Source organism: Ranitomeya variabilis, chromosome 4, assembly GCF_051348905.1.
Source record: "Ranitomeya variabilis isolate aRanVar5 chromosome 4, aRanVar5.hap1, whole genome shotgun sequence".
Taxonomy (NCBI): domain Eukaryota; kingdom Metazoa; phylum Chordata; class Amphibia; order Anura; family Dendrobatidae; genus Ranitomeya; species Ranitomeya variabilis.
In genome coordinates this window covers 637,769,682-637,783,036 of record NC_135235.1, presented here as the reverse complement: position 1 = coordinate 637,783,036, position 13,355 = coordinate 637,769,682, and the positions used below count along the sequence as shown (strand labels likewise).

Below are 13,355 nucleotides of genomic sequence, written 5' to 3'. Positions count from 1 at the left end.
GACACCAAAGAACACACATGAGAAAGAAGACATTTTCATGTTTAATATGTGGGAAATATTTTCCAGACAAATCAGCTCTTGCTAGACATCAGACAATTCACACAGGGGAGAAGCCATTTTCATGTTCAGAATGTGGGAAAAGTTTTACACAGAAATCATATCTTGTTGCACATCATAGAATCCACACTGGGGAGAAGCCATTTTCATGTTCAGAATGTGATAAAAGTTTTACACAGAAATCGTATCTTGTTGAACATCTTAGAATTCACACAGGGGAGAAGCCGTTTTCATGTTCAGAATGTGGGAATTGTAGTTCTACAAAGTCTGATCTTGTTAAACATCAGAGAATTCACACAGGGGAGAAACCATTTTCATGTTTAGAATGTGGGAATTGTTGTTCTACAAAATCTGATCTTGTTAAACATCAGAGAATTCACACAGGGGAAAAGCCATTTTCATGTTCAGAATGTGGGAAATATTTCAAAGACAAATCAACACTTCTTAGACATCTGAGAAATCACACAGGAGAGAAGCCATTTTCATGTTCAGAATGTGGGAAAAGTTTTACATCAAAATCAACTCTTATTGGACATCATAGAATTCATAGAGGGGAGAAGCCATTTATTTGTTCAGAGTGTGGGAAATGTTTTACAGATAAATCTGTTCTTGTTAGACATCAGAGAATTCACACTGGGGAGAAGCCATTTTTCTGTTCAAATTGTGGGAAATGTTTTAATCGGAAATTAAGTCTTGTTAGACATGAGAGAACTCACACAGCAAAGTAGCTATTCTTTTTCTTTCTTTTTTTTGTTTATTAACATGTATAAGAAAAACAAACAAGGTATAGTAAAGTCACATATCTACAGGAGAAAAGATACACAATTGAAAATGTTTATTAAAAAATGTATACATTAAGAATTGTAATCATGTGTTCAAAATATGGGAAATATTTTTATAAATACAATAAGTTTTGTTACAAGTCACATAGACTTGTTCAGAATGTGGAGAAAGTTTTACCAAATGTAACGCCCTATTCCCAGCAGATGATCGCTGTGTCATTCAGCCATCAGCTGCTTTCAACATCAGTGAATGCCCCTGCCTGCTGCTTTCTTAAATACTGCAGTGAAACTCAGAGAGGCAGTTAAAGTAAACAAACCGATTGTGCCGTTCCCCATGCCCATCCCCCTTCCTTTGTCCTGGAACCAATGGGTTACTACAGAGTGCTGTTGAAAAACCAGAATTGTGTTTTTTTGTTCACCAGCAATAAGAAGCAACAAATATTTTCTGTTCCAAAATGGTATTAATAAAATAACCAGATTGGCTACAAAAATGAGGCCCTCCCAATCAACTGAAAAATAAAGTTACGGACTTCAGAAAATGACAACATAAGATGTTTTTTTTTTACCCCTAAAATAATATAAAACTAGACCAATTTGGTATTGATGTAATTGTACTGATGAAGAATCATGATACCAGATCATATTTACTGCACAATCATCACAGTTCAGCTCGGTGGTTAGCACTGTTGCTTTGCAGCGATGGGATCATGTGTTCAAATCCCACCAAGGACAACATTGCCAGGACTTTCTACAGCTCTGGCAAAATTAAGAGACCACTGCAAAATGTTCAGTTTCTCAGATTTTTCTCTTTCTAGGTATATTTTTGAGTAAAATGTAAATTGTACTTTTATTCTATAAACTTCTGACAAAATGTCTCCGAAGTTTCAAGCAATAAATTTTGCATTTTTTTTCTAACAAAGAAAAATGGTCAAAATTAAAAAAAAAAACCCAGTGCTTTCAGACTTCAAATAATGCAAAGAAAACAAGTTTGTAATCATTTAGAAACAACAATACTAATGTTTTAACTCAGGAAGAGTTCAGAAATCAATATTTTGTGGAATAACCATGATTTTTAATCACAGCTTTCGTGCGTCTTGGCATGCTTTCCATCAGTCTTTCACACTGCTCCTGGCGCAAAAATGTAAGCAGTTCTTCTTTGTTTGATGGCTTGTGACTATCCATCATCCTCTTGATTACATTCCAGAGGTTTTCAATGGGGTTCAGGTATGGAGATTGGGCTGCCCATGACAGGGTTTTGACGTGATGGTCCACAACTGTATGTGATCCACGTTTTTGTGTGGGTTTCTTCTGTGTTCTCCACATTCCAAAGACATACTGATAGGGAATGTATGGTTATGTGCAAAACAATATCAGTCTAGCATCACTAATGTGTTTAATTACCATTTTGGGAGAAAGTTCATACAGCATGGTAAAAAAATTCATGACTAGGTGGGCAACCAAAAGAATCAACAGTCATGACATGCACGTTGCTAAATAAGTGTAACTGACTCATTTAATAAAAGTGGAATGTCCTAATTAATAGTAGTGCGGAGTTCAATTAGAGAGGTCATTCATTCTGTGAAGAAAAAGGTGTCAGCTATAGCTCTAATTTAAGCTACAGAAAGATCAAAGAAGATCTTTGTTAGGGTATGTTCCCTAACGTGCTGCGTCCAAAGCGCTGCCTAATACTGAACGTGTGGACATACCCTCACATGACTCACACTTCACTAATCAGAACATACCTACATGAAGTCAAACTATTTGCAAGAAACCATCGTAAAGTACCATTGCTGAAAAAAGACGTGTTGAAAAGGTTACAGTTTGCCAGAACACATTGACTGGCCTACAGAGAAGTGTCTCAACATTCTATGGATAGATGAGCGCAAGATTGTTCTTGGGTATAAAGAACACAGATAGTTGTGAGACAACCCATACACACTGAATTCAAGCCACAGTACACTGTGAAGACTGTAAAACATGGAGGTGCAAGCACAATGGCTTGGGAATGTTTCTCATACTATGGAGTTGGGCCCATTTATCGTATACCTGGCACCATGGACCAATTTGAATATATCAAAACTCTGGAAGAGGTCATGTTGCATTATGCTGAAGAAGACATGCCCTTAAAATTGTTGTCTCAGCAGGACAATGACTCCCAAACATACCAGCAAGCGGGCAATATCCTGGTTCGTTCCAGACCAACATGATTGATGTTATGAAATGGCCAGCCAAGACTCAAGAATTTGTGGAGTGGGAGTGACATCAAAAATGCTGTTTTTCAAAGCCTAAGAATGCAAAAGAACTGTGGAATGTAGTTCAGTCAGCCTAGGCTGGAATATCTGTTTGCAGGTGTCAGATGTTAGTTGACTCCATGCCACACAGATGTAAATCAGTTATTAGATAGAAAGGTTATACAACTAAATATTAGTTCAGTGATTAACAGAAAAGCGAAGTCTGGAAATAAATTTCAATTTTTACTGTAAATATTCAAGTTTGTAAATGAAACTGCTATTTTTTTTTAGCAGCCTATTATTCCTTTTTCTTCATTTTAAATTTCAAAATTTTATATTTTGTTCTTGTTTTCCTTTGGAAATGAATGTGCGGTGCTCCCAGTGCCTTTGTGTACATGGAAATAAATGCCATTATGGGGATTGTGCTTTTTCCCAGTTATTTCCAATACACTGTTATTATTTTGTACATAACTGTCATCCCTCACATATTGGATTTTATAGAGCCCTGTTTTTATTACATACTGTCCTGTCTTGTTAGCTGTATAATGCAATGATGGCTGATGGAGCATGGGAAAGCTTCTTTTCTAAAGGAGGAGCTGATGGACTGGTAGTCTGGTCACCGGCTCCTCCATCAGTAGTCATTTTATATCTAACAAGAGAGGGGACTATGTAATAAAAGAGGGTGCTGTGAATAACAAATATAACAAGAATACACTATGTAAGAGACAGCACTGTACACTTGTACATAACAGCAGAGGAAGCTATATAATAAGAGAGGGCATCATATATAACTAGAGAGGATGATACGTAATAGGGGACGGTGTTATACATAACAAAAGGTGAAACTGTAACTAAGGATGGTGTTATACATAATGAGTACACTATACTATACCTGTTGTGCTCTCTCACATTTTGCATAGCTTGACGCCGTATTTTGCTCATTTGGAGGGGAGCAATTGTTGGACAGATAGCCCTTGAAACTCATCAAGTTGTCAACTGCAATATTTTGCTCAGGGATGTTTGAAATTAAAAATAAATATTTTAGGAGGGAAATTAGAGGTCTCTGTTCAGGCGTTCATAGTTGGGGTCAGTTCTTGGGAATTGCCACTAAAATAAAGAAATCTCAGGAAGGTTTCATAGCGGCTCGGAACATTAGAGCTGCAAATAAAGAGGTGCTGTGGATAGATTTTGTTGCCCAGTAGGAGTGTCTTTTTTTTACTAATCCCATGCTCAGAGTAATGCCTAAAAATGTTTTTATTTGGGGGACATTTGTGGGGATCTAGTAACCAGAATGAAATGATGTGGGTTTTTGGAAAATATATTGACGGGCATATACATTTGTTTGGTGGGCAATCAACTGTGGGACTTCTGGGATAATGAAAATTGGAATAAAATCAAAAGGAGTAAAATTAGCTACATCAATTTTTATACCAGGGGCTGCTAAAAAAAAAGGGAATTTGCAAGGAAAGGGAATCGCCGGGATACCACAGTGAAGGGGGAACTGTGGAACTTGGTCTATCACATCCCGTGGACTCGTGGAGGAATAGTCATCATTGTCTGAAAACTGCTCTGCTTCAGAGGCAGATTGTTTCAATGCCGGAGCATAGCAGGGTGAACGCCTACTCCACAGTGAACGTTCTGCAGGCCATTTTTATATTGTATATGCCTGCCTAACAAAAAGCCTAAACCTAATAGAACACTACTAGACTAAAACCTACATCTTATTCAAACAAATTTTATTAACATTTTCACGTTTTACACACAAATTTGGAACAATCTTAGAAGTACTATTAATATCAGTTTAACTATAGTTGCGCCATTTTACACAATTAGTGGTTAATCAGGATAAAAGTGGATTCTGGAGAGATGTGATTGATGTGACTTTCCAATCATATGACTTTTTCGAGCAAGTAGATGGGCAGCGCTCTTTTTACCATAGTCACTGGACCTCCACTCTCCAGGTCTACTGAACACTGAATGCTTCTAGAGGCCGACTATTAAAACCCCAGACCACACCCTGGGGTGGACATAAGGTGGACAACCTCCCACCCACTCTATGGTTGTCACAAATCCCCCACCTTTGACCGAAGCCAGTGGTTTTGGCACTTTTACTCACTAAGCAGGGAAGTGTAGACAGGGCATCTATGTTACCATGTAATTTCCCTGGCCTATACTCCATGTGGAAGTTGAAGTCCTGGAGCACCAGAAACCATCTAGTCACCTAGGGAATCTTCCCATTTCTTTCCTTCTTCCATCGCAGGGGCGCATGGTCTGAGACTAACCTAAATATCCGTCATAACATGTAGTACCTCAGCGTGTCAATTGCCCATTTGATGACCAAGCATTCTTTTTCCACTATGGTGTAATTTTTCTCACAGGCAGAGAGTTTTCTGCATAGGTATAGGATGGCATGTTCCTCTCCATTTACTTCCAGGAATAACACGGTGCCCACCCCAACCTCCGAGGCATCCGTCTGGACCACAAACCCCTTAGGGTATGCTTCCACGTTCAGGAAATGCTGAGTGTTTGACGCTGCATAGAGCCGCAGCATCAAACACGCTGCGTCCAGATGTTACAGCATAGTGGAGGGGATTTCATGAAATCTCGTCTCAACTATACGTTAAAACACGCATGCGGCAGACCCGCTTAAACGGACATGCGACGCATATTTTCGGAACGCAGCATGTCTGTTTACAATGCGGCGACGCTCCATAAATTTACCATAGACTATCATTAGATGCGATAAAACCGCATCTAATGATTAGTCACATGCTCATAACAAATGTATTTTTAGTCTAAAAAGTAAGTTTATTCAATAAAATACAAAAACAAAGACTACAAATCCCTAACACATATAAAGAAAATAATCCACTTACACTATTTGTATCCTGTTTTTATACTCCTCCCCGCCACTAGACAATAGCGCATGTTACTGACGATTGCGGGCGCCTAATGCCGCATCATACCATGCGCCAATATGGCGGTGCGGGTCACCGGGAAATCCCGGATGACGTCACTGACCCGCACACGTCATTAGTAGGCGCCGGAAATGATGCCGCGGCCATTGCCCGTGTCAGGGACATGCGCATTAGTGGCAAACATCTTTCTGCAGTGCCTGATATTACCACCGCAGCGCATCATCGTTCAGGTACCCAGATGTGTCCGCAAATCATTTGTAAATAGTGATACGGTGCTCTCCCATAAACCAAAAACTCAATAAAATATCAAAACCCATTCTACAGAACCATTTTACCTATATAAAGGGATTAAATATCTAAAAGCTCCGTACTGCAATTCAATAGAAATAAAAGAAGTAAAAGGAATAGAAAAAAAGAAGTGAAGAGTGAAAAAAATGAGAAAAATATATAGTGATAACATTATTATAATTATTATAAATAACATATGCAGCATTATTATATAATATAAATAGCCTAAAATACATAAATAAGAACAGTGATCAAAAATTCTGACCACCATAATAAATCACAAAATCATAACACCCCCCAATATGAATTTATATAAACATATTGTACAGATACAAATAGTGTAAGTGGACATAATAAAGTGACGACGTGCAGATTTATGACTCCATCCATAGATACGAGGGAGGGAGGAGAAAAAACAGCCCAAATCTCCCGGATCCACATCCTGAACACCTGAGATTCTTCTTTTACTTCCGAGGAGTATATAAATAACAATAGTTCTTAAATTATTATAGCACTAGATTAGTAAACAAAAAAGACAACAAAAAGACAAATTAAAACCAGGATAAAACATAATAGTACTGTGAATTACAAGATCCAGAGACGACCCATTATTACAGGAATGGTGAGAAATTTAGTTGCTCATTAAGTCCAAAAGGAACCATTGTATTTAGATTGACTATCCATCTGCATTCCTTTTGCATGAGGATCCTTACAGCATCCCCCCCTCTACTCCCCATATGTACACAGTCAATTCCCCAGACCTTCAATTCTTTAGAATTGCATTTATGTTTTAATTTGAAGTGTCTGGGGATTGTTTTCAAGGAATCCACGTCGTCCACCTCACGGGCGGCCTCAATATCTCTCACGTGTTCACGAGTTCTAACTCGCAATTCACGTGATGTCAGTCCAATATATATCAGGCCGCAACTACACATGGCGTAATATACGACATGCGTCGTCGTGCACGTGATGTATTCCCTGATTTCAAATGTCTTTAGGCCGCTCGATGAGGTGAAGGACGTGGACCTTGTATGATTCTTGCACGCTAGACACCTACCACATGGAAATTTGGTTTATGATTAGTATTAGTGCAGTGGTGGTTCACGTATGTGAAAGGTAGTGTCATATGGACTAAAATTAGTTCTGATCCAGCTTTGGCATTTCATGTGACTCTATTCTCTTACTGTCTGTCCCTCCCCATGCTGTGACACGTAGCGTGTTCTTTTTGGTGCACCTGCACCCAATATTCTAAACACTCTGTAGTGGATTATTTTCTTTATATGTGTTAGGGATTTGTAGTCTTTGTTTTTGTATTTTATTGAATAAACTTACTTTTTAGACTAAAAATACATTTGTTATGAGGTTGTTTATACTTCAATTCTTTGTGGTTGATATCTGGTTAGGAAGTATCTCAGGGCATTGTTTCCAATAGGATCTTGGTTGATCCTGCTAGGATATATGCATGATTATGGTTTCTGGACCTGGGTCATTGTTTATGATTAGTCACATGCGTAGTAACTGCGTAATCGCAGCTTACTATGCATGTCCATGCTGGCTCACCTGTCCTGCCGCAGGAAGTCCCTCGTCAACTGCAGTTCTCGCGATAACTTATCTTATCCAAGAACTGCCATGACCGGGAGTTATCTCCGGTCACTAGTCTGGTTCTCACAAACAGCTGATTGTGAGAATGCTGCAGTGTAGGTGATCGCTGGAGAGTTATCTCCGGCGATCATCTACAGGCTCTGCTACATCTGGATGTCATAGTCATAGTTATTAAGGTTGAAGGAAGACTTTAAGTCCATCTAGTTCAACCCATAGCCTAACATGCCCTAACATGTTGATCCAGGGGAAGGCAAAAAAAACCCATGTGGTAAGAGTAAGCTCCATCATGGGGAAAAAAATTCCTTCCCGACCCCACCTACGGCAATCAGACTAGTTCCCTGGATCAACGCCTTATCAAGGAATCTAATATATATACCCTGTAACATTATACTTTTCCTGAAAGGTATCCAGTCCCCTCTTAAATTTAAAGGAAAGGTGCCGCAATTTTGTTTTTGTATTAAAAATGATTGTTTATAGAAACAATTATCTTTAATACAAAATTATTTTTTTTAACCTTAATATCTTTTTTATTATTAATAATTTTTGCAGCCACTGGGCGCCGCCATTTTGTTTTGCAGGAGTGTAAGAGTCCCAGCACGACAGTTTCTCTCTGCACTTACGGCAGCTCTGTGCATAGGACTCAGCAGTCGGGAGCCGACCGCGTTATCTCCTGCTCTGATCTGGCCACGCCCCCTGGGCTGTCTCCACATCACAGCAGAGGCAGGAGGTCGGCGCCATGTTTCTTCAGCCCGCAGTGTGTGAGCTCCACTGTGACTGAGAGCTGGGCTGTTGGAGGGGCAGCTCCAGCTGCCTCTCCTCTCACACTGTCAGCAGTCGGCTGTTCCCTGTCCTCTGCTGCCTGGTGCCCTGGCTCAATCTCTAGAATCGCTAGAGAGGGTGAAGTGCTGGGGTCTGATGTCCTCTATCAGGAGCTGCAGAGAGGTAACAGGGGGGGAGGGGGAGGCTCTGTGCTGCTCCGACCCTGACTCACTGCAGCCACTGATCAAGGACATCAGACCGTGTATCTATCACTATACTGTGCTGAGCCATGTATCTAATCCTCTCCTGTATGATACTGTCTGCTGTGCCCTGTACCTAATCCTCTCCTGTGTGATACTATGCTGAGCCATGCATCAAATCCTATACTGTGTGATACTGAATGCTGAGCCGTGTATCTAATCCTGTATTGTGTGATACTGTCTGCTGAGCCGTGTATCTAATCCTATCCTGTGTGATACTGTGCTGAGCTGTGTATCTAATCCTATCCTGTGTGATACTGTGCTGAGTCGTGTATCTAATCCTCTCCTGTGTGATACTGACTGCTGAGCCGTGTATCTAATCCTCTCCTGTGTGATACTGTGCTGAGCCGTGTATCTAATCCTATCCTGTGTGATACTGTGCTGAGCCGTGTATCTAATCCTATACTGTGTGATACTGAATGCTGAGCCGTGTATCTAATCCTATCCTGTGTGATACTGAATGCTGAGCCGTGTATCTAATCCTATCCTGTGTGATACTGTGCTGAGCCGTGTATCTAATCCTATCCTGTGTGATACTGTCTGGTGAACCGTGTATCTAATCCTCTCCTATGCACTCCTCTCCCCCCTGCATATCTTTCCCCATTGCACACACAACTCTATGCGTGCGATAACAGGAGCTGCAGGGGTCATGCTGTATTATGGCATTATGTGAGATCTATATGACGGTATTATGTGATCTGTATGGTGGTGATTATGCTTGATCAGTATTGTGAGAATTATACGGTGGTATTGTGTGTGATCTATATGGCGGTATTATGTGTGATCTATATGGTGGTATGTGAGAACTGTATGACAGTATTGTGTGATCTATTTGATGGTATTGTGTGTGATCTATATGGCGGTATTATGTGAGAACACTATGGCAGTATTATCTTCAGAAAGTGGACCCATTCTATGGTGGTTCTGGCTGAGCAGCTGCATGCGGGTCTGGGGTAATAGAGGGGCAGCATGACCTTCAGTTAGGTGCAGTCAGGGGAAGGCTGGTGAGGCAGCTGAAGAGAGGGGTCTCATTTTTATCATTACTATATGGCTACATTTCCTTCCCAGCGTCACCCCGTACTTCGCCTGTCGCCTCGCTTTCACACATCGCCAGGACAGGATGGAGAAGACAGGATCTGAGGAGGGGAATGGGGTCTGCATGCAAAGTCTGGATCAGAACAGGCCATCAATCCACAGAAATGTTTCCTGGATTTCTGTGGAGCAGACGGTCCATCCACGTGTATAAAAGACAGCGTTCTATGTACAATCCCTGGCTGCTCCGCGCACTGAACATGGTGCCTCCCCATAGACCAGCACACTGCTCTCCTGAAATAATCTGTGCTGCTGTCACCCTGCTCCCTCCACCACATATCTCCCAGAATCCTTGCTGCCTGCCATCCTCTGTGACTGTCTACTTGTCAGTGTAAGGCTGCTTTCACACTATCATCGGTACGGGCCCCTCGCAGTGCGTCGGGCCGACGTACCGACGCATGCTGTGAAATAAATGCCCGACGTGGGCAGCGGAAGCAGTCTTACGACGCTTCCGCTGCCCCATTGTAAGGTCTGGGGAGGAGGGGGCAGAGTTTCGGCTGCGCATGCACGATCGAAAATGGCGGACTCGACGCACAAAAAAAGTTACATGTAATGTTTTATTTGTGGCGGTGGTCCGCCAAAACAGGACGCAACCATCGCACAATGGTTGCGACGTGTGGCAATACGTCACAACGCGTCGGAAATGTAAGTCTATGGGGAAAAAACGCATCCTGCAGACAACTTTGCAGGATGTGTTTTTTCTCCTAAACGACGAATTGCGATGTACAGCCAACAACGCTAGTGTGCAAGTAGCCTAAGGCTGCCGTCACACTAGCAGTATTTGGTCAGTATTTTACCTCAGTATTTGTAAGCCAAAACCAGGAGTGGGTGATAAATGCAGAAGTGGTGCATATGTTTCTGTTATATACTTCTCCTCTAATTGTTCGACTCCTGGTTTTGGCTTACAAATACTGAGGTAAAATACTGACCAAATACTGCTAGTGTGACGGCAGCCTTACTCTGCAGTCACCAACAAAATGGCTGCTCACTGTGTTCCTGAATCCTCTTATCCCTTAGCAAACACCCAGAAGGGAAGGAGAGGAGACATCACACACGTCAGCAGACTCCGCCCATAATTACTGCAGTGCAGTAATGTGAGCTAGTTGTACACGAGGTTTTTCTGAAATTTCAGCAGCTGCTCCCCCTAGTGTTTAAAAGTGGAAATTCCAAAACTTTTCAAATTATTTTTCATATTTTACTAAATTATAAACAAATGATAATATTTTTTAAGAAAATGTAAACATTAATTCTCTACATTTTTACAATTTCTGTAAAAAAAAATTTTTTGATGGCACCTTCCCTTTAAGTAATGAATCACTCATTACAACATCATACAGCAGAGAGTTCCATAGTCTCACTGCTCTTACAGTAAAGAATCCGCGTCTTATTATGCTTAAACCTTTTTTCCTCCAGACGTAGAGGATGCCCCCTTGTCCCTGTCACCGGTCTATGATTAAAAAGATCATCAGAAAGGTCTTTGTACTGTCCCCTCATATATTTATACATTAACATAAGATCACCCCTTAGTCTTCGTTTTTCCAAACTAAATAGCCCCAAGTGTAATAACCTATCTTGGTATTGCAGACCCCCCAGTCCTCTAATAACCTTGGTCGCTCTTCTCTGCACCCGCTCCAGTTGAGCTATGTCTTTCTTATACACCGGAGACCAGAACTGTGCACAGTATTCTAAGTGTGGTCGCACTAGTGACTTGTATAAAGGTAAAATTATGTTCTCCTCATGAGCATCTATGCCTCTTTTAATGCATCCCATTATTTTATTTGCCTTTGTAGCAGCTGCCTGACACTGGCCACTGAATATGAGTTTGTCATCCACCCATACACCCAGGTATTTTTCATTGACGGTTTTGCCCAGAGTTTTAGAATTAAGCACATAGTTATACATCTTATTACTTCTACCCAAGTGCATGACCTTACATTTATCCCCATTAAAGCTCATTTGCCATTTATCAGCCCAAGCTTCTAGTTTACATAAATCATCCTGTAATATAAAATTGTCCTCCTCTGTATTGATTACCCTGCAGAGTTTAGTGTCATCTGCAAATATTGAAATTCTACTCTGAATGCCCCCTACAAGGTCATTAATAAATAAGTTAAAAAGAAGAGGGCCCAATACTGACCCCTGTGGTACCCCACTACTAACCGTGACCCAGTCCGAGTGTGCTCCATTAATAACCACCCTTTGTTTCCTATCCCTGAGCCAGCTCTCAACCCACTTGCACATGTTTTCCCCTATCCCCATTATTCTCATTTTACGTATCAACCTTTTATGTGGCACCGTATCAAAAGCTTTTGAAAAGTCCATATACACTACATCTACTGGGTTCCCTTGGTCCAGTCCGGAACTTACCTCTTCATAGAAGCTGATCAAATTAGTCTGACATGAACGGTCCCTAGTAAACCCGTGCTGATACTGGGTCATGAGGGTATTCCTCTTCAGATACTCCAGTATAGCATCCCTTAGAATGCCCTCCAGGATTTTACCCACAGTAGAGGTTAAACTTACTGGCCTATAATTTCCGAGTTCAGCTTTTGTCCCCTTTTTGAATATTGGCACCACATTTGCTATACGCCAGTCCTGTGGTACAGACCCTGTTATTATGGACTCTTTAAAGATTAAAAATAATGGTCTATCAATGACTGTACTTAATTCCTGCAGTACTCGGGGGTGTATCCCATCCGGGCCCGGAGATTTGTCAATTTTTGTGATTTTTAGATGCCGCCGTACTTCCTGCTGGGTTAAGCAGGTAACATTTAATTGGGAATTTTTATCACTAGTCATATTGGCTGCCATGGGATTTTCTTTTGTAAATACTGATGAAAAAAAGTCATTTAGCATATTGGCTTTTTCCTCATCCACCATTTCACCCAGACTATTTTTAAGGGGGCCAACACTATCATTTTTTAGTTTATTACTATTTATGTAGTTAAAGAATATTTTGGGATTATTTTTACTCTCTCTGGCAATGAGTCTCTCTGCCTCAATCTTTGCTGCCTTGATTTGCTTTTTACAGAATTTATTTAATTTTCTGTATTTATTTAATGCCTCCTCACTACCTACTTCCTTTAATTCTCTAAATGCTTTCTTTTTGTCCCTTATTGCGCCCCTTACAGCTCTATTTAGCCATATTGGTTTCCTCCTATTTCTAGTGTTTATTCCCATACGGTATATACTGTGCACAGGTCCTATCCAGGATGCTAATAAACATCTCCCATTTTCTTTGTGTACTTTTATGTCTCAGGATATCGTCCCAGTTAATTGCACCAAGATCCTCTCTCATCCGTTGGAAATTTGCCCTCCTGAAGTTTAGTGTCCTTGTCACCCCTCTACTACACATCTTATTAAAGG

General features: G+C 40.8%; 1 protein-coding gene across 1 annotated transcript in view; it reads left to right on the top strand.

Annotated features, from left to right (window-relative positions):
* Positions 1–13,355, top strand: part of LOC143767323 (uncharacterized) — an 85,311-nt gene that overhangs the window by 56,895 nt on the left and 15,061 nt on the right. Inside the window, 2 exon segments of the mRNA XM_077255564.1 lie at positions 11–809; positions 989–1,022. Coding sequence (XP_077111679.1) covers positions 11–809; positions 989–1,022 — 833 coding nt within the window.